General features: G+C 49.8%; 1 protein-coding gene across 2 annotated transcripts in view; it reads right to left on the reverse strand.

The window, feature by feature from the left end:
• The window catches only part of ift22 (intraflagellar transport 22 homolog (Chlamydomonas)), a 135,247-nt gene that overhangs the window by 85,505 nt on the left and 27,885 nt on the right, over positions 1–21,857 (reverse strand). Inside the window, exons 2-4 of one of the 2 annotated variants that reach the window (XM_072469108.1) lie at positions 14,061–14,143; positions 9,916–10,005; positions 7,740–7,942 (exon numbers count right to left, since the gene is read on the reverse strand). In XM_072469108.1, coding sequence (XP_072325209.1) covers positions 7,740–7,942; positions 9,916–10,005; positions 14,061–14,143 — 376 coding nt within the window. Of the gene's footprint in view, positions 1–7,739; positions 7,943–9,915; positions 10,006–11,036; positions 11,546–14,060; positions 14,144–21,857 lie in introns of those variants that run through there. The other variant, XR_011933645.1, reaches the window with a different exon arrangement.

Below are 21,857 nucleotides of genomic sequence, written 5' to 3' on the forward strand. Positions count from 1 at the left end.
AGGATCTAAAGAGAGAGCTAAGACGAGCGAGGGGACATGAGAAGTATTTGGCAGGTAGGATCAAGGAAGACCCAAAAGCTTTCTATAGGTATGTCAGGAATAAGCGAATGACTAGGGAAAGAGTACGGCCAGTCAAGGACAGGGATGGGAAGTTGTGTGTGGAGTCTGAAGAGATAGGCAAGATACTAAATGAATATTTTTCGTCAGTATTCACTCAGGAAAAAGATAATGTTGTGGAGGAGAATGCTGAGACCCAGGCTATTAGAATAGATGGCACTGAGGTACGTAGGGAAGAGGTGTTGGCAATTCTGGATAGGCTGAAAATAGATAAGTCCCCGGGGCCTGATGGGATTTATCCTAGGATTCTCTGGGAGGCCAGGGAAGAGATTGCTGGACCTTTGGCTTTGATTTTTATGTCATCATTGGCTACAGGAATAGTGCCAGAGGACTGGAGGATAGCAAATGTGGTCCCTTTGTTCAAAAAGGCGAGCAGAGACAACCCCGGCAAGGCGGTGAGCCTCACGTCTGTAGTGGGTAAAGTCTTGGAGGGGATTAGAAGAGACAAGATTTATAATCATCTAGATAGGAATAATATGATCAGGGATAGTCAGCATGGCTTTGTGAAGGGTAGGTCATGCCTCACAAACCTTATCGAGTTCTTTGAGAAGGTGACTGAACAGGTAGACGAGGGTAGAGCAGTTGATGTGGTGTATATGGATTTCAGTAAAGCGTTTGATAAGGTTCCCCAGGGTAAGCTATTGCAGAAAATACGGAGGCTGGGGATTGAGGGTGATTTAGAGATGTGGATCAGAAATTGGCTAGCTGAAAGAAGACATAGGGTGGTGGTTGATGGGAAATGTTCAGAATGGAGTTCAGTTACAAGTGGCGTACCACAAGGATCTGTTCTGGGGCCGTTGCTATTTGTCATTTTTATCAATGACCTACAGGTGGCTGAGTAAATTTGCAGACGACACTAAAGTCGGTGTTGTCGACAAGTGTGGAAGGATGTAGCAGGTTACAGAGGGATATAGATAAGCTGCAGAGCTGGGCCAGGAGGTGGCAAATGGAGTTTAATGTCGAGAAGTGTGAGGTGATTCACTTTGGAAGGAATAACAGGAATGCGGAATATTTGGCTCATGGTAAAGTTCTTGGAAGTGTGGATGAGCAGAGGGATCTAGGTGTCCATGTACATAGATCCCTGAAAGTTGCCACCCAGGTTGATAGGGTTGTGAAGAAGGCCTATGGAGTGTTGGCCTTTATTGGTAGAGGGATTGAGTTCCGGAGTCAGGAGGTCATGTTGCAGCTGTACAAAACTCTGGTACGGCCGCATTTGGAGTATTGCGTACAGTTCTGGTCACCGCATTATAGGAAGGATGTGGAGGCTTTGGAGCGGGTGCAGAGGAGATTTACCAGGATGTTGCCTGGTATGGAGGAAAAATCTTATGAGGAAAGGCTGATGGACTTGAGGTTGTTTTCATTGGAAAGAAGAAGGTTAAGAGGAGACTTAATAGAGGCATACAAAATGATCAGGGGTTAGATAGGGTGGACAGTGAGAGCCTTCTCCCGCGGATGGAAATGGCTGGCACGAGGGGACATAGCTTTAAACTGAGGGGTAATAGATATAGGACAGAGGTCAGAGGTAGGTTCTTTACGCTAAGAGTAGTGAGGCCGTGGAATGCCCTACCTGCAACAGTAGTGAACTCGCCAACATTGAGGGCATTTAAAAGTTTATTGGATAAACATATGGATGATAATGGCATAGTGTAGGTTAGATGGCTTTTGTTTTGGTTCAACATCGTGGGCTGAAGGGCCTGTACTGCGCTGTATCGTTCTATGTTCTGGCAATGAAGGACAAAATTCCATTTGCCGCCTTAATCACCTGTTGCACCTGTAAACCGACTTTTTGCGACTCATGCACTAGCACACCCAGGTTCCTCTGCACAGCAGCATGTTTTAATATTTTACCATTTAAATAATAATCCCTTTTGCTGTTATTCCTACCAAAATGGATAACCTCACATTTGTCAACATTGTATCCCATCTGCCAGACCCTAGCCCATTCACTTAACCTATCCAAATCCCTCTGCAGACTTCCGGTATCCTCTGCACGTTTTGCTTTACCACTCATCTTAGTGTCGTCTGCAAACTTGGGCACATTGCACTTGGTCCCTAACTCAAAATCATCTTTGTAAATTGTCGGCCCAACGCTGATTCGAGGGACACCACAAGCTACTGATTGCCAGCCAGAGAAACACCCATTAATCCCCACTCTTTGCTTTCTATTAATTAACCAATCCTGTATCCATGCTACTACTTTCCCTTAACGTCATGCATCTTTATCTTATGCAGCAACCTTTCGTATAGCACCTTGTCAAAAGCTTTCCAGAAATCCAGATATACCACATCGATTGGATCACCGTTGTCCAGCGCACTGGTAATGTCCTCATAAAATTCCACTAAATTAGTTCGGAACGAACTGCCCTTTATGAACCCACGCTGCTCAAGTCCAATGGGACACTTTCCATCCAGATGCCTCGCTATTTCTTCTTTGATGATAAGATTCCAGCATCTTCCCCACGACTGAAGTTATACTACGAAATTACCCGCTTTCTGCCTACCTTCTTTTTTTAAACAGTGGTGTCATGTTTGCTAATTTCCAATCCGACGGGACCACCGCAGAGTCTGGTGAACTTTGGTAAATTATCATGAGTGCATTTGCAATTTCCCTAGCCATCTCTTTTACTACCCTGAGATGCATTCAGTCAGAGCCAGGAGACTGGTCTACCTTTAGCCCCATCAGCTTGCCCATCACTACCTCCTTAGTGATAGCAATCCTCTCAAGGTCCTCACCTGTCATAGCCTCATTTCCAGCAGTCACTGGCATGTTATTTGTGTCTTCTGCTGTGAATACCGTCCCAAAAAATCTGTTCAGTTCCTCAGCCATTTCCTCATCTCCCATTATTAAATCTCCCTTCTCATTCACTAAAGGATCAATATTTACCGTAGCCACTCTTTTTTGTCTTATATATTTGTAGAAACTTTTACTATCTGTTTTTGTATTCTGAGCAAGTTTACTCTCAATCTATCTTACTCTTCTTCATAACTTTTTTTAGTAGCTTTCTGTTGCCTCCTAAAGATTTCCCAATCCTCTAGTCTCCCACTAATCTTTGCCACTTTGTATGCTTTTTCCTTCAATTTGATACTTTCCCTTATTTCCTTCGATATCCACGGTTGATTTTCCCTCTTTCTACCGTCCTTCCTTTTTGTTGGTTTAAACCTTTGCCGAGCACTGTGAAAAATCGCTTGCAAGATTTAGCACACTATCCTCAACTGTTTCAACATAAAGTTTTTGCTCCCTGTCTACCTTAGTCAGCTCTTCTCTAATCCTACTGTAATTTCCTTTATTTAAGCACAAAACACGGGTATTTGATTTTACCTGCTCGCCATCCATCTGTATTTTAAATTCCACCATATTGTGATCGCTCCTTCAGATAGGATCCCTAACTATGAGATCATTAATCATTCCTGTCTCATTACACAGGACCAGATCTAGGATTGTTTGTTCCATTACATACTGTTTGAGGAAACTATCGCGGATACATTGTATAAACTCCTGCACAAGGCCGCCTTGACAGACTTGGTTAAACCAATCGACATGGAGATTAAAATCCCCCATGATAACTGCTGTACCATTTCTACATGCATATATCAACAATGAAATCCAGGTCAGCTAAATATTCCACCTCCCATGCATGGTGAAGAGACATTCTGGAATACCTTGAACACTTTCCACACCTTGGCAGCCACCTCTCCTAAAAGGCAACCATTGACGAAGAGATACCAGCTCAGCCTCCTACAAACCTATGGCAGCAGGTGTTTGACAACAAAGAGTTGGTGTTGAGAGCAATTGTTGTCACCACACTCCAGCATTGCAGTCAGACCTGGAGAGTACATCAGCAACACATGAGAGCACTGGAGAAATTCCATCAACAAGGTATCCACCACATCCTCCAGGTTCAATGGGAGGGCCATTGAACAAATGCTAGTGTCGTGAAGCAAGCTCCACAAACAAAGTCATGAATGAGTCAGCTGAAGATGGTTTGGACTAGCACACTACCCTGAGGAACTCCGAGTGATGTGAAAATAATAAAGCAAAGACAATTAAAGTGTGAAATCACTTTGCACCATTTTGCCCCCATTAGAGCTTTTTTGATTATTAGTTGGATTGAATTGGAAAGCATTTCCCCTTTAGAACAAAGAACAAAGAAATGTACAGTACGAAGTCTTACAACATCAGGTTAAAGTCCAACAGGTTTGTTTCGAAGTCACTAGCTTTCGGAGAGCTGCTCCTTCCTCAGGTGAATGAAGAGGTATGTTCCAGAAACATATATATAGACAAATTCAAAGATGCCAGATAATGCTTGGAATGCGAGCATTAGCAGGTGATTAAATATTTACAGATCCAGAGATGGGGTAACCCCAGGTTAAAGAGGTGTGAATTGTGTCAAGCCAGGACAGTTGGGAGTGTCAGCTGCTAATCACCTGCTAATGCTCGCATTCCAAGCATTGTCTGGCATCTTTGAATTTGTCTATATATATGTTTCTGGAACATACCTCTTCATTCACCGGAGGAAGGAGCAGCGCTCCGAAAGCTACTGACATCGAAAAAAACCTGTTGGGGACTTTAACCTGGTGTTGTAAGACTTCGTACTGTGCTCACCCCAGTCCAACGCCGGCATCTCCACATCAAAGAAATGTGCAGCACAGGAAAAGGCCCTTCGGCCCCCCAAGCCCGTGCCGACCATGCTGCCCGACTAAACTACAATCTTCTACACTTCCAGGGTCCATATCCCTCTATTCCCATCCTATTCATGTATTTGTCAAGATGCCCCTTAAATGTCACTATCGTCCCTGCTTCCACCACCTCCTCCAGTAGCGAGTTCCAGGCACCCACTACCCTCTGCGTAAAAACTTGCCTCGTACATCTACTCTAAACCTTGCCCCTCTCACATTAAACCCATGCCCCCTAGTAATTGACCCCTCTACCCTGGGGAAAAGCCTGTGACTATCAAATCTATCTATGCCCCTCATAATTTTGTAGTCCTCTATCAGGTCGCCCCTCAACCTCCGTCGTTCCAGTGAGAACAAACCGAGTTTATTCAACCGCTAATACCCTCCATACCAGGCAACATTCTGGTAAATCTCTTCTGCACCCTCTCCAAAGCCTCCACATCCTTCTGGTAGTGTGGCGACCAGAATTGAACACCATACTCCAAGTCTATACAGCTGCAACATGACTTGCCAATTCTTATACTCAATGCCCCGGCCAATGAAGGCAAGCATGCCGAATGCCTTCTTGACTACCTTCTCCACCTGTGTTGCCCCTTTCAGTGACCTGTGGACCTGTACACCTAGACCTCTCTGACTTTCAATACTCAAGGGTTCTACCATTCACTGTATATTCCCTACCTGCATTAGACCTTCCAAAATGCATTACATCACATTTGTCCGGATTAAACTCCATCTGCCATCTCTCCGCCCAAGTCGCCAAACAATCTAAATCCTGCTGTATCCTCTGACAGTCCTCATCGCTATCCGCAATTCCACTAACCTTTGTGTCGTCTGCAAACTTACTAATCAGACCAGTTACATTTTGCTCCAAATCATTTATATATACTACAAACAGCAAAGGTCCCAGCACTGATCCCTGTGGAACACCACTGGTCACAGCGCTCCAATTAGAAAAGCATCCTTCCATTGCTACTCTCTGCCTTCTATGACCTAGCCAGTTCTGTATCCACCTTGCCAGCTCACCCCTGATCCCGTGTGACTTCACCTTTTGTACTAGTCTACCATGAGGGACCTTGTCAAAGACCTTACTGAAGTCCATATAGACAATATCCACTGCCCTACCTGCATCAATCATCTTAGTGACCTCCTCGAAAAACTCTATCAAGTTAGTGAGACACGACCTCCCCTTCACAAAACCATGCTGCCTCTCACTAATACGTCCATTTGCTTCCAAATGGGAGTAGATCCTGTCTCGAAGAATTCTCTCCAGTAATTTCCCTACCACTGAAGTAAGGCTCACCGGCCTGTAGTTCCCTGGATTATCCTTGCTACCCTTCTTAAACAGAGGAACAACATTGGCTATTCTCCAGTCCTCTGGGACATCACCTGAAGACAGTGAGGATCCAAAGATTTCCGTCTAGGCCTCAGCAATTTCCTCTCCAGCCTCCTTCAGTATTCTGGGGTAGATCCCATCAGGCCCTGGGGACTTATCTACCTTAATATTTTTTAAGACGCCCAACAGCTCGTCTTTTTGGATCTCAATGTGACCCAGGCTATCTACACACCCTTCTCCAGACTCAACATCTATCAATTCCTTCTCTTTGATGAATACTGATGCAAAGTATTCATTTAGTACCTCGCCCATTTCCTCTGGCTCCACACATAGATTCCCTTGCCTATCCTTCAGTGGGCCAACCCTTTCCCTGGCTACCCTCTTGCTTTTTATGTACTTGTAAAAAGCCTTGGGATTTTCCTTAACCCTATTTGCCAATGACTTTTCGTGACCCCTTCTAGCCCTCCTGACTCCTTGCTTAAGTTCCTTCCTACTTTCCTTATATTCCACACAGGCTTCGTCTGTTCCCAGCCTTTTAGCCCTGACAAATGCCTCCTTTTTCTTTTTGACGAGGCCTACAATATCTCTCGTTATCCAAGGTTCCAGAAAATTGCCATATTTATCCTTCTTCCTCACAGGAACATGCCGGTCCTGAATTCCTTTCAACTGACACTTGAAAGCCTCCCACATGTCGGATGTTGATTTGCCCTCAAACATCTGCCCCCAATCTAGGTTCTTCAGCTCCCGCCTAATATTGTTATAATTAGCCTTCCCCCAATTTAGCACATTCACCCTAGGACCACTTGTCCACCAGCACTTTAAAACTTACTGAATTGTGGTCACTGTTCCCGAAATGCTCCCCTACTGAAACTTCTACCACCTGGCCGGGCTCATTCCCCAATACCAGGTCCAGTACCGCCCCTTCCCTAGTTGGACTGTCTACATATTGTTTTAAGAAGCCCTCCTGGATGCTCCTTACAAACTCTGCCCCGTCTAAGCCCCTGGCACTAAGTGAGTCCCAGTCAATATTGGGGAAGTTGAAGGCTCCCATCACCACAACCCTGTTGTTTTTACTCTTTTCCAAAATCTGTCCACCTATCTGCTCCTCTATCTCCCATTGGCTGTTGGGAGGCCTGTAGTAAACCCCCAACATTGTGACTGCACCCTTCTTATTCCTGATCTCTACCCATATAGCCTCACTGCCCTCTGAGGTGTCCTCCCGTAGTACAGCTGTGATATCCTCCCTAACCAGTAGCGCAACTCCGCCACCCCTTTTACATCCCCCTCTATCCCGCCTGAAACATCTAAATCCTGGACCGTTTAGCTGCCAATCCTGCCCTTCCCTCAACCAGGTCTCTGTAATGGCAACAACATCATAGTTCCAAGTACTACTCCAAGCTCCAAGTTCATCTGCTTTACCCGCAATACTTCTTGCATTAAAAGATATGCACTTCAGGCCACCAGACCCGCTGTGTTCAGCAACTTCTCCCTGTCTGCTCTGCCTCAGAGCCACGCTGTCCCTATTCCCTAGTTCTCCCTCAATTCTCTCACCTTCTGACCTATTGCTCCCGTGCTTTACTTGTTATTAAGAGTACTGCGACTCCTTCACACTTACCCAGGTTAGGCTGCCCTCTGCCAGCTGTTGAGTTTGGCTTGTGGTGAGCAACTAGAAGACACCGAGAGTCATGCAACCGTTGCTGCTGTACAAAGGAGGAATACAACGTCTCAATTTCCTTCAGCTGGCTGGGCACGTCCATGTTAAACACAATGACAACTCCATTGGAATCCTTCATTAAAGCTGGCCAACAGGCCTCAAATCTTCAAAGAGGAAATGAACTTTAGAAAATTATATTAATTCTTATAGTAAACAGAAAAGAGAAAATACACAATGTAAACTTAACATGAAGATCTGATAAATATCCAAATATATCTACAGTTGAAATATAATATTTGAACAATTAGTAATATTACTTTCAGAATAGCTGAAGAGTTGAAGATTTTGGTTCACTGAATTTGGTTCTCATTCCCACATTCATTTTGTTAATTACGTAGAATATACACACGCAAACAGGCCATTCAGCCCATCAACTCCATGCTGACGTTCATGCTCCACAGAAGGTCACCTCTTACATTCCTTCAGATCAATGCTATTCCCCACAAACAACTCCACCTCAGAGAATGGTTGAGACAAAAATGATAAAAACATTTAACTCAATAAAAGCTATATAATCATGTGTCAGACAAGGAAAAAAGTATTGTGCTGATCGTTAGATGAAGGAGCATGGCAGAGGACCCAAATTGAACATAAAATTCAACATGAACTGGTTGGGCAGGCTGAATGGCTTGTTTCGGTGTTGTATATATCTGTGATTCTACATATTGAGGAAGCAAGTTCCATATTATTAGTCGCTGGGTAAAGTGGTTTCCCTCGAGTTCTTTATTAGATTTGGTAATGACCACAATACATCTCTCACCTCTAATTTTGGGCTCCCTCAAAAATGAAAACCCTGACATAATATTGCTGCTGACACAAAGATTGGTAGGAATGTAAGCTGTGAGGAGAACATAAAAGAGGCTGTAGGGATAGATTGTACTCGAACCAAATTTGCAGATGGCACTAAAATAAGTAGGAAAACAAGTTGCAATGAAGAAATAAGAAGTTTATAAATGGATATGGATAGGTTAGGTGTGCGCGCCAAAATTTGGCAGATGGAATTTAGCATGGATATGGGCGAGGTTATCCATTTTGGTCAGTGGAAATAAAGAGGCAGGCCAGCAGCGCAGGTTCAATTCCCGTATCAGCCTCCCCGAACAGGCACCGAAATGTGGCGACTAGGGGCTTTTCACAGTAACTTCATTTGAAGCCTACTTTTGACAATAAGTGATTTTCATTTCATTTCCTGCATGAATTTCAGAAGTTGGGATCGAAGTGTAGCAGGTAATAAAAAATGCAAATGGAATTTTGGCATTAATTGATAATGGAAGAGAGCATGAAAGTAGGGAGGTACTGTTGCAACTAATAATGGCATTGATGAAAATACAGCTGGAATACTGCAGTTTTGGTCCCCTTGAGGAAGGATGTAAATGCATGACAGGCGCTTCAGAGAAAGCAAGTGGAATGCTGGCCTTTATGTGAGAGGACTTGTGTATAAGAATAAAGAAATGTTGGTACAATTGTAACAGAGCTTTGGCAAGACTGCATTTGGAATACAGTGCGCAGCAAAAATTAATTAGATTGGTCCCTGGGATGAAGGGTTGCCCTGTGATAGTGTAATTGTCTATGGAGCTTCAAGTCTGCACGTGCTCTGGAAAAAAGCCCTACCTAGGCCCACTCCCTGCCCTATCCCGGTAACCCCACCTAACCTGCACATCTGTGGACAGTGGGAGGAAATCGGAGCACCCCTAGGAAACCCACGCAGGCCCGGGAGAATGTGCAAACTCCACACAGAGTCACCCAAGGCTGGCATCGAACCCGGGTCCTGAGTGCTGTGAGGGAGTAGTGCTGCCACCGTGCTACCACAGTCCAAGGATATGGAACTAATCATTTAGAACTGAGATGAGGAGATATTTCTTCACGAAAAGAGTTGCGGATCTCCAATTGTTATATCTATCTGTTAATCAAGCAATATAGGGAGTGGGCAAGAAAAAAGAATAGAGGTGGACGATCAGCTGTCTGCCTCAGCTATGGTCCATATTTTGATTTGTTCTCAGTGGTTTGTATTGAATCGTTTTGCAGAAGGAACAGAATAAACCATCACTAAGTGGTAAATATATTCATTCCATTATCTTACTTCTGGTCACCAGAGCAATCCCACAGTTCCACTTCACACCCAATACTTTTCCCATTCGCATTCACATTTGGACATTCGTACTCTAGGATCCTAGAAGAGGAGATGACTTTCATTTAGCATTAATATAAACAACTTAGTAAACTTAAAATACAAAAACACTGATGTTTAAAATGATCCCAGCCTGAACCCTGTCAAAGTACATGCAACACATTGATCAGAACACATAGTTCCCCCATTTATTCTGTTTAATTGCAATTCTTATTTATTTCTTTTTTTATTCTTTCACCGGATGTTGGGGTCGCTGGCTAGGCCAGCATTTGTTGCCCATCTCTAATTGTCCTTCAGTAGGTGGTGGTGAGCTGCCTTCATGAACTACTGCAGTCCATGTGGTAGCAACAGTGAAGAAATGGCAATATCATTGCAATCAGGATGGTGAGTGGGGTTTGTAAGAAAGTTGATGTTCCAATTTGCCTGCTGCCCTCGTCATTCTAGGTGGTAGAGGTTGCAGATTTAGAAGGTGCAGTCTAGATGAGGTCTAGCTTTGAGTGTTGTTGGAGCTGCACTCATTTAAAGTAGCTTTCTGCTCAGTATGGCAGGCATTGCATTTACATTTTAACCAGAAAGCAATGTGGAGGAAGGAGATGGAGATTGAATCATGCTCACAGTGCCTGTGAACAATAAACAGGGAATCCTGAAGTTATCTTTGGCTGGAACACCCAGGTTACAGGAGTTATTTGCTAGGAGACCCACATACCCAACATCAGAAACAGTTTTCACCTGTATCATTTTGAAAGCTGTAATCCTGAAAGGTACAGTGTGTCTACTGAAAAGAACAGAGCCCACAACCATCTCATGAACCATGGGACAATCAGCTCAAAGAGAAGTAGATGTAAAGCCAAACAATATAAAGATAAAGTCTTCTCCCTTTGAAAGTAAGAATACGGCCAGACATCCACAGCTGAGAACACAGCCAAGGCGGCCAGAATTCATCACTCCCAGTGACCATTCTGTGTTGCATACATTTCAGCAACTCATTTAATATACTATAAATCAGTAATTCAAGAACAAAATTGTTATCAGTTATTATGCATTAAGCCCGTTGCTTGAAACCACTCATGGAGTTATTGTTGCAAGAGTAACAACACTTTATTGGACATTACTACATTAAATATGCTTTAGAAACACAAGTTATGGACCGTGAACACAGAAAAAACCTTTCAATGACCTCACCTCGAGTAACAGGTTTGAGCAACAGATTTTAAAATAACAGGTGTTAAGATAATTTACTTATTTCCAACAGGAAAAGGGGAACAAAAATAAGGATGGGAAGAAATAGCCTCAGATCTGCGAAGAAATAGCTTCTAAACTAAGATAGGGAGAAGGAGTTAGTCGTTGTCCCTCCAGACTGAGGCCATAACCATGCTGAATGCAGAAGTCACGCATGGCCCCAATAGAGAAGACACAGCATCGATAACAGCTTGAACTCGTGATGTCAATGTGAAAGACATGGCAAGCAGCCAATCTGGAGATGTGGGATTCTTGGCCGGCCCGTCGTTGCCCATGTTGAAGCCAGTCAGAAACTTTCAGGAAAGAAGGCAGGTCACCTCAGAGTTCCATCTTTTGTTCAGTTCTGCGAAGAAAGCCAGCTAGTAAGGACTTTAAAGAATTTCCCTCTCCTTCTCTCTGCCAGATGCATTCTAGCTACATCTGTGAAGATGTTTTGTTTAAAGGGGCACAGACAGCCATTAGAACTGGGAAAGAGATCTTGAGTGTGAAAGTGCAAGTCGTTTTCCCCACAGGTCAGGAACCTTCGAACTGTGTCTCAGGGGCTGTTAAGAGCTAAAAATTGAGCTAAAACTGAGAATATTCCTTATGCGGACAGAGTTCCGGTGTAAAGTTCAGACAAAGGAGAATAAACCTGGAGGATGGCGTAGAAGGATGGGTGAGTAAATTTGCCGATGACACTAAAGTCAGTGGAGTTGTGGACAGTGCGGAAGGATGTAACACGTTACAGAGGGACATAGATAAGCTGCAGAGCTGGGCTGAGAGGTGGCAAATGGAGTTTAATGCAGAAAAATGAGAGGTAATTCATTTTGGAAGGAATAACAGGAAGACGGAGTACTGGGCTAATGGTAAGATTCTTGGCAGTGTGGATGAGCAGAGAGATCTTGGTGTCCATGTACATAGATCCCTGAGAGGGTTGTTAAGAAGGCATACAGTGTGTTAGCTTTTACTGGTAGAGGGATTGAGTTTCGGAGCCATGAGGTCATGTTGCAGCTGTACAAAACTCTGGTGCGGCAGCATTTGGAGTATTGCGTGCAGTTCTGGTCGGCGCATTATAGGAAGGATATGGAAGCATTGGAAAGGGTGCAGAGGAGATTTACCAGGATGTTGCCTGGTCTGGAGGGAAGATCATATGAGGGAAGGCTGAGGGACTTGAGGTTATTTTCTTCAGAAAGAAGAAGGTTAAGAGGGGACTTAATTGAGGCATACAAGATGATCAGAGGATTAGATAGGGTGGACAGCGAGAGCCTTTTTCCTCGGATGGTGATGTCGAGCACGAGGGGACATAGCTTTAAATTGAGGGGTGATAGATATAGGACCGATGTCAGAGGTAGGTTCTTTACTCAGATAGTAAGGGCGTGGAATGCCCTGCCTGTAACAGTAGTGGACTAGCCAACATTAAGGGCATTTAAATGGTCATTGGATAAACATATGGATGATAAGGGAATAGTGTAGATGGGCTTTAGAGTGGTTTCAAAGGTCGGCGTAACATCGAGGGCCGAAGGGCCTGTACTGCGCTGTAATGTTCTACGTTCTATGTTTAACCAGAAAGGGAGCAGTAGTAATCTCACGGAGGCAAAAGCACCATCTGGTGGTAGAAGAGCAGAAGTGCACTGATCTGAACATCCGGTGTACAGCACCACCTGATGGCCAGTGACAAGATTTGCACTGATCTAAACACCACGGGCGCGATTCTCCACTCCCATGCCGGTTGGGAGAATCGCCTGGGCCACCAAAATTTCTGGGGACGCCGGTCCGACACCCTCCCGCGATTCTCCCAAGCGGCGGGAACAGCCCGGTCGAGTTTCACGGGCCGCAGAATCGCTGGAGACACCGAAAATGGCGATTCTCTGGCACCCCCGCTATTCTGAGGCTCGGATGGGCCGAGCGGCCAGGCCAAAACGGCGGGTTCCCCCCGGCGCCGTCCACACCTGGTCGCTGCAGTCGTGCGCGGTGCGTGAACGCTGGGGGGGGCGGCCTGTGGGGGGGGGGGGGGATCCTGCACCGGGCTTCACCTGGAATGTGGGGTGGCCCGCGATCGGTGCCCACCGATCGTCGGGCCGTCCTCTCTGAAGGAGGACCTCCTTCCTTCCGCGGCCCCGCAAGATCCGTCCCCCATCTTCTTGGGGGGCGGACTTAGAGAGTACGGCAACCACGCATGCGCGGGTTGGCGCCGGCCAACCCGCGCATGCATGGATGACGTCCGTTATGCGGCGCCGCTTTTACCCGGGCGACAAGGCCTGGCGCGTGTAGATGACGCGGCCCCGATACTGGCCCATTGTCAGGGCCTGAATCATCCGGACCGGGGCCATTCCGCACCGTCGTGAACGCCGGCGAGGTAGTGGAGAATCCCACCCCCTGTGCCTCGCTCCATCTGGTGGAAGGTGGAATTAGGTCCACCTGGAACTCTTGGGTAAACCGCCATCTGGTGATCGAAGGACAGAATTGTGCCAACCTGAACCTCTTGAATAAATCTATTTACCAGAGGCCACAACCACACCAGTGCAGATTCATCTTAAACTTACCCTTTAATTACCATTTTAAAAATATCCTCACTAACCCTTCCCTCGGTCTGTCGTGTCTGTGTGCAGGGAGGGACGGGTCTTAGGATTAGGTCGTCCAGTAGACCATTATCCTGCTATTTCTTTTGTTATTAATAAACAGTTTGTTAATGTTTTACTTATAAATCTGGTGTCTGTAACTCATTGGAACAGTCAAGGGTTAAAGATCTTCGGAAAACACAAATTATCAGTTAATTCACTTATGTTGGGACTCTGGGGTCTGTGGGGCTGGACCGTGCCCTCACCCAGAATGACATAACATGAAGATGTGCGTTTTAAAGATATGAGGTACTCACATACCTGACACCTTGTGTTGGGCTGTAATCACCACCAATGGCTTCAGTTGCATCAGATAGAAAATTTGCCATAACAGTTTTCCCACTCTGTCAATGACAAATTCAGAGTCCACATAAAAATACAGCAAGAATATAATCTGATAGGAATGGATGACTGCATCATTATAGCTTTAACAGAAACCTGCCTGAGGGTTGATGACAGTTAATGAACCCTCCATGCCTAGCTATGCCTTCCTCCAGTCAAGGGCATCACAGCGGTGGTGTGGTTCATATCACCATGTCTGCTCTTGTGGCACTTTTCCCTTTTTTGAACATCTCTCCTTTCATTCAAAATCTTCATCTCTATCACCCTCCCAAATGCAATAACCATTTTCTCACTGAGATACATGATTTCCTTCCTCAGCTTCTACCTCTTCTGCCAAAAATTCCCAAATTAACCTACTCTGCACTTTCAAAATCAGAACATTCTAGCCTTTGACCCCCCATTCACCACAACATTTCAACACTGCAGATTTTTTCAACTACACCCTCAACAATTTTAACATTCAGAAAATTACAGAGCCAACATAACTTTGTGAAAGAGAATTTTTTTTTACAAATTTATTGGACCTGTTTGATGACGTAATAAGCAGTGATTAAAGGGAACCAGTAGATGTGGTATATTTGGGCGAGATTAGCATGGATAAGGATTGGGAAGCAGAGAGTTGGGATAAATGGATCATTTCCAGATTGACATTGCAGTTGGTCAAATGTGCTGGGGCCACATTAATGATTTTGTGATATGTTTGCATTGTTGGGATTGAACCCGCGACCTTGTCATTATTAGCCAACCGTCCATACTATTCACATTAACGGGTTGGATGAAGGCACCCGTTGTACATTAACGGGTTGGATGAAGGCACCCGTTGTGTTTTTCTTCTCTTTGTTCTTACCCCGTAGATAATCATCAGGGCACCAAACACACAAGGCTGGTTATTCATTAAGGATTTGAGAAATTGGTAGCAATATTACACAGTCGGACAATTTGTACATAAATCGGAGACAGAAGTCTGAATCACATGATATATTGCATCTAATCCCCTCTCGTGACTTATACAGAAAACGTTACCACACCCCTAAAATATATACACCAGGAGCAATGGTATTGTCGTCGCATCTGCTAATGGTACAAAGAAAGGAAAGCAAATTACAAAGGATACAAAGGGCGCGATTCTCCACTCCCACGCCGGTTGGGAGATTCGCCTGGGCCGCCAAAATTTCCGGGGACGCCGGTCCGACGCCCTCCCGCGATTCTCCCAAGCGGCGGGAACGGCCCGGTCGGGTTTCGCGGGCCGCAGGCCAGTAACCCGGAGACACCAAAATTGGCGATTCTCCGGCACCCCCGCTATTCTGAGGTCCGGATGGGCCGAGCGGCCAGGCCAAAACGGCGGGTTCCCCCCGGCGCCGTCCACACCTGGTCGCTGCAGTCGTGGGCGGTGCGTGAACGCTGGGGGGGCGGCCTGTGGGGAGGGGGGGGGGGGGTGAGGGGGGATCCTGCACCGGGCTTCACCTGGAATGTGGGGTGGCCCGCGATCGGTGCCCACCGATCGTCGGGCCGTCCTCTCTGAAGGAGGACCTCCTTCCTTTCGCGGCTCCGCAAGATCCGTCCCCCATCTTCTTGGAGGGCGGACTTAGAGAGGACAGCAACCACGCATGCGCGGGTTGGCGCCGGCCAACCCGCGCATGCATGGATGACGTCCGTTATGCGGCGCGGCCGCATCATCCATGCGGCACCGCTTTTACACGGGCGACAAGGCCTGGCGCGTGTAGATGACGCGGCCCCGATACTGGCCCATTGTCAGGGCCTGAATCGTCCGGACCGGGGCCATTCCGCGCCGTCGTGAACCTCGCCGGCGTAACCCCGCAAGTATTATTTAAATGGCATGAGACTGCAGAATGCTACAGTACAGAGGGTGTCCTTATGCATGAATCAAAATAAGTTAGCATGCGGGTCACCAAGTTACTAGGAAGGCAAAGGGAATGTTGCCTATTTGGCAAAATGAATGCAGTTGTGCAGGGCATTGGTGAGCACCGTGTATAGTTTTGGTCTCCTTACTTCACAAGGGATATACTTTCATTAAAGACAGCTCAGAGAATGTTCACAGGCTGATTCCTGGGATGAAGGGTTCGTATTTTGAGGAAAGGTTGAGTAGGTGGGGCATCTCCCCGCGGGAATTTAGAAGAATGAGAGGTGATCTTACTAAAACATATGATTCTGAGGTGGTTTGACAGGGTAGATGTTTTCTCTCAAACTCAAGGGCACAGCTTAAAAATGAGGGGTCTGCCATTTAAGGCAGAGATGAGGGGGAATTCCTTCTCTCAGAAAGTTGTTAATCATTGGAATTAACTCCAAAGCCGAGTCAGATAGATTCTGACAAACAAATGAGTAAGGGTCAGAGGTGAGGACAGGCCAGTGGAGTCAAAGCCACAATCAAACCAGCCATTATCTTCTTGACTGGCAGAGCAGGCTTGAGGGGCCAAATGGCCTCCTTCTGCTCTTATTTCCTATGTTATGATACCCTCATCGTCAATAAAACCATTACAATTTATCACCTTGACCATTCTCCCAGCATGCCCCTTATCCCTACTCAAAGAACAAAACAGCACAGGAACCTTTGGCCCTCCAAGCCTGCGCTGATCAGTGTCCTATTTAGACCAAACAACTTTCTATACCCAGAGTGTTCATGTGCCTATCCAGTCTTAAAGGTCACTAACGTATCTACCTCAACCACCTCACTTGGCAGTGCATTCCAGACCACCGTGTGTAAAAAAAAACTTGCTCCGCACATCTCCACTGAACCTTCCCCCCTCTTGAACTTGTGCCCCCTTGTAACTGTCATTTCCGTCCTGGGAGCCTCCAACTGTTCACCCTGTCTATACCCCTAATAATTTTTTAAACTTCTATCAGGTCGCCCCTCAGCCTCTGTCTCTCTAGGGAGAACAATCCCAGTTTATTTAATCTAAAGGCTAAGCGATGCACACGTGAAAGCGGGTAACTGGTATAGCCATTCACTGCCAGATCTAACTGTACAACATAAAACAGTATGGAACATGCTCTGATCTGCAAAAATTACTCATTATCCCTGACCATCCTAGAATGCAAACTTAACCCCTGGCTTCTTTACTGCAAACTGCTTTCCTAAACCCTTCTTCACTTGTCCCCTCCCACCTTCATGTACAATAATACATTACTACGTCCCTTCCTTCCTCTTATCCACTGGTCAAATCTCCCCTGAACTTTCACTTACCCTAACCTTGAACTCACATCTTTCCCTAATTTCTCTCCTATCTCCCTTCATACCCTTTCCGAGTTAATCTTGTCCACAAGATCCACCTCCTGTTTCCTCAACCCTATCCCCACTAAATTCTGATCACTAAATTTCCCCACCTGGCCCCCCCATCTTCAGGTGTTGTTCATCTCTCCTTTCAATCTGCTGTCATTACCCCTCTCCTTAAAAAAAAAATCAACCATTGACCCCATGTCCTTGTAATCTACCATCCCATCACCAATCCCCTTCCCTCTCCAAACTCATTAAACTTCCAAATTTGTTCCCATTTGTCCAAGAATTCCTCCGGCTTCTGCTCTTGCCACATTATCGATCCAGCTCTTATTGAAGTCACAAATAACATCCTGTGTGATTGTAAGAGTAAACCTTTGCTCTTTCTCCTTCTTAACCTATCTGAAGTCTTTTACATGGTGCACCACATTAGATACATTGAGGAAGATTCACACTCCTAATGCCAGTTTCAGCTGCCAATGGCTCATTTCCCCACTGGGGGAGGGGGGGGGGGGGGGGGGGGGGGGGGGAGAGGAGAGAAGGGTCGGAGGGGCCGGAAGACAGACGCAGGGCCGGTGTGGGGGGGGGGGGGGGGACACACAAACGTGGAGGGGGAGAAGACAGGCGTGGATGGGGGAGGGGGAGAAAACAGACGTGGAGGGGGGAGGGGGCGAAGACAGACGTGGAGGGGGGAGGGGGCGAAGACAGACGTGGAGGGGGGAGGGGGCGAAGACAGGCGTGGAGGGGGGAGGGGGCGAAGACAGGCGTGGAGGGGGGGAAGACAGGCGTGGAGGGGGGGAAGACAGGCGTGGAGGGGGGGAAGACAGGCGTGGAGGGGGGGGAAGACAGGCGCGGAGGGGGCGAAGACAGGCGCGGAGGGGGCGAAGACAGGCGCGGAGGGGGCGAAGACAGGCGCGGAGGGGGCGAAGACAGGCGCGGAGGGGGCGAAGACAGGCGCGGAGGGGGCGAAGACAGGCGCGGAGGGGGCGAAGACAGGCGCGGAGGGGGCGAAGACAGGCGCGGAGGGGGCGAAGACAGGCGCGGAGGGGGCGAAGACAGGCGCGGAGGGGGCGAAGACAGGCGCGGAGGGGGCGAAGACAGGCGCGGAGGGGGCGAAGACAGGCGCGGAGGGGGCGAAGACAGGCGCGGAGGGGGCGAAGACAGGCGCGGAGGGGGCGAAGACAGGCGCGGAGGGGGCGAAGACAGGCGCGGAGGGGGCGAAGACAGGCGCGGAGGGGGCGAAGACAGGCGCGGAGGGGGCGAAGACAGGCGCGGAGGGGGCGAAGACAGGCGCGGAGGGGGCGAAGACAGGCGCGGAGGGGGCGAAGACAGGCGCGGAGGGGGCGAAGACAGGCGCGGAGGGGGCGAAGACAGGCGCGGAGGGGGCGAAGACAGGCGCGGAGGGGGCGAAGACAGGCGCGGAGGGGGCGAAGACAGGCGCGGAGGGGGCGAAGACAGGCGCGGAGGGGGAGAAGACAGGCGCGGAGGGGGAGAAGACAGGCGTGGAGGGGGAGGGGGAGAAGACAGGCGTGGAGGGGGAGGGGGAGAACACAGGCGTGGAGGGGAGGGGGAGAACACAGGCGTGGAGGGGAGGGGGAGAACACAGACGTGGAGGGGGGAGGGAAGACAGACGTGAAGGGGGGAGGGAAGACAGACGTGGGGGGGGGGAGGGAAGACAGACGTGGAGGGGGGGGGGGGGAGGGAAGACAGACGTGGAGGGGGGGAGAAGACAGACGGGGGGGGGGGGTAGAAGCAGAGGCCAGACCGGGGGGGGGGGGGGGGATAAAGAGTAGACAGACCGGGGGGGGGGGGGGGGATAAAGAGTAGACAGACCGGGGGGGGGGGGGGGGGGGGATAAAGAGTATACAGACCGGGGGGGGGGGGAGGGAGATAAAGAGTAGACAGACCGGGGGGGGGGGGGGGGGGGGGGGGGGGGGGGGGGGAGATAAAGAGTAGACAGACCGGGGGGGGGGGGGGGGGGGGGGAGAGAGATAAGAGTAGACAGACCGGGGGGGGGGGGGGGGGGGGGGAGATAAGAGTAGACAGGCGGGGGAGGGAGGCGAGAAGAAAGGGGGGAGGGAGGCGAGAAGAAAGGGGGGAGGGAGGCGAGAAGAAAGGGGGGAGGGAGGCGAGAAGAAAGGGGGGAGGGAGGCGAGAAGAAAGGGGGGAGGGAGGCGAGAAGAAAGGGGGGAGGGAGGCGAGAAGAAAGGGGGGAGGGAGGCGAGAAGAAAGGGGGGAGGGAGGCGAGAAGAAAGGGGGGAGGGAGGCGAGAAGAAAGGGGGGAGGGAGGCGAGAAGAAAGGGGGGAGGGAGGCGAGAAGAAAGGGGGGAGGGAGGCGAGGAAGACAGACGGGGGGAGGAGAGAAGACAGACGGGGGGGGGGGGGGAGGAGAGAAGACAGATGGAGGAGAGAAGACAGACGGGGAGGGGGAGGGGGAGAACACAGACGTGGAGGGGGGAGGGAAGACAGACGTGGGGGGGGAGGGAAGACAGACGTGGGGGGGGGGGGGAGGGAAGACAGGGGGGGGGGAAGAGCAGACAGGGGGGGGGGAAGAGCAGACAGGGGGGGGGGGAAGAGCAGACAGGGGGGGGGAAGAGCAGACAGGGGGGGGGGGGGAAAGAGCAGACAGGGGGGGGGCGGGGAAAGAGCAGACGGGGGGGGGGGAAAGAGCAGACGGGGGGGGGAGGAGAGAAGACAGAGGGGGGAGGAGAGAAGACAGAGGGGGGAGGAGAGAAGACAGAGGGGGGAGGAGAGAAGACAGAGGGGGGAGGAGAGAAGACAGAGGGGGGAGGAGAGAAGACAGAGGGGGGAGGAGAGAAGACAGAGGGGGGAGGAGAGAAGACAGAGGGGGGAGGAGAGAAGACAGAGGGGGGAGGAGAGAAGACAGAGGGGGGAGGAGAGAAGACAGAGGGGGGAGGAGAGAAGACAGAGGGGGGAGGAGAGAAGACAGAGGGGGGAGGAGAGAAGACAGAGGGGGGAGGAGAGAAGACAGAGGGGGGAGGAGAGAAGACAGAGGGGGGAGGAGAGAAGACAGAGGGGGGAGGAGAGAAGACAGAGGGGGGAGGAGAGAAGACAGAGGGGGGAGGAGAGAAGACAGAGGGGGGAGGAGAGAAGACAGAGGGGGGAGGAGAGAAGACAGAGGGGGAGGAGAGAAGACAGAGGGGGGAGGAGAGAAGACAGAGGGGGGAGGAGAGAAGACAGAGGGGGGAGGAGAGAAGACAGAGGGGGGAGGAGAGAAGACAGAGGGGGAGGAGAGAAGACAGAGGGGGGAGGAGAGAAGACAGAGGGGGGAGGAGAGAAGACAGAGGGGGGAGGAGAGAAGACAGAGGGGGGAGGAGAGAAGACAGAGGGGGGAGGAGAGAAGACAGAGGGGGGAGGAGAGAAGACAGAGGGGGGAGGAGAGAAGACAGAGGGGGGAGGAGAGAAGACAGAGGGGGGAGGAGAGAAGACAGAGGGGGGAGGAGAGAAGACAGAGGGGGGAGGAGAGAAGACAGAGGGGGGAGGAGAGAAGACAGAGGGGGGAGGAGAGAAGACAGAGGGGGGAGGAGAGAAGACAGAGGGGGGAGGAGAGAAGACAGAGGGGGGAGGAGAGAAGACAGAGGGGGGAGGAGAGAAGACAGAGGGGGAGGAGAGAAGACAGAGGGGGGAGGAGAGAAGACAGAGGGGGGAGGAGAGAAGACAGAGGGGGGAGGAGAGAAGACAGAGGGGGGAGGAGAGAAGACAGAGGGGGGAGGAGAGAAGACAGAGGGGGGAGGAGAGAAGACAGAGGGGGGGGAAGAGCAGACAGGGGGGGGAGAAGAGCAGACAGGGGGGGGGGAAGAGCAGACAGGGGGGGGGGGAAGAGCAGACGGGGGGGGGGGGAAGAGCAGACGGGGGGGGGGAAGAGCAGACGGGGGGGGGGGAAGAGCAGACAGGGGGGGGGAAAGAGCAGACGGGGGGGGGGCCGGGGAAAGAGCAGACAGGGGGGGGGGAAGAGCAGACAGGGGGGGGGGAAGAGCAGACGGGGGGGGGGAAGAGCAGACAGGGGGAGGGAAAGAGCAGACGGGGGGGGGGGCGGGAAAGAGCAGACGGGGGGGGGGAAAGAGCAGACGGGGGGGGAGGAGAGAAGACAGAGGGGGGAGGAGAGAAGACAGAGGGGGGAGGAGAGAAGACAGAGGGGGGAGGAGAGAAGACAGAGGGGGGAGGAGAGAAGACAGAGGGGGAGGAGAGAAGACAGAGGGGGGAGGAGAGAAGACAGAGGGGGGAGGAGAGAAGACAGAGGGGGGAGGAGAGAGAGACAGAGGGGGGGAGGAGAGAAGACAGAGGGGGGAGGAGAGAAGACAGAGGGGGGAGGAGAGAAGACAGAGGGGGGAGGAGAGAAGACAGAGGGGGGAGGAGAGAAGACAGAGGGGGGAGGAGAGAAGACAGAGGGGGGAGGAGAGAAGACAGAGGGGGGAGGAGAGAAGACAGAGGGGGGGGGAAGAGCAGACAGGGGGGGGGGGAAG

Source organism: Scyliorhinus torazame, chromosome 12 (genome assembly GCF_047496885.1).
Source record: "Scyliorhinus torazame isolate Kashiwa2021f chromosome 12, sScyTor2.1, whole genome shotgun sequence".
In the NCBI taxonomy this organism is placed as follows: domain Eukaryota; kingdom Metazoa; phylum Chordata; class Chondrichthyes; order Carcharhiniformes; family Scyliorhinidae; genus Scyliorhinus; species Scyliorhinus torazame.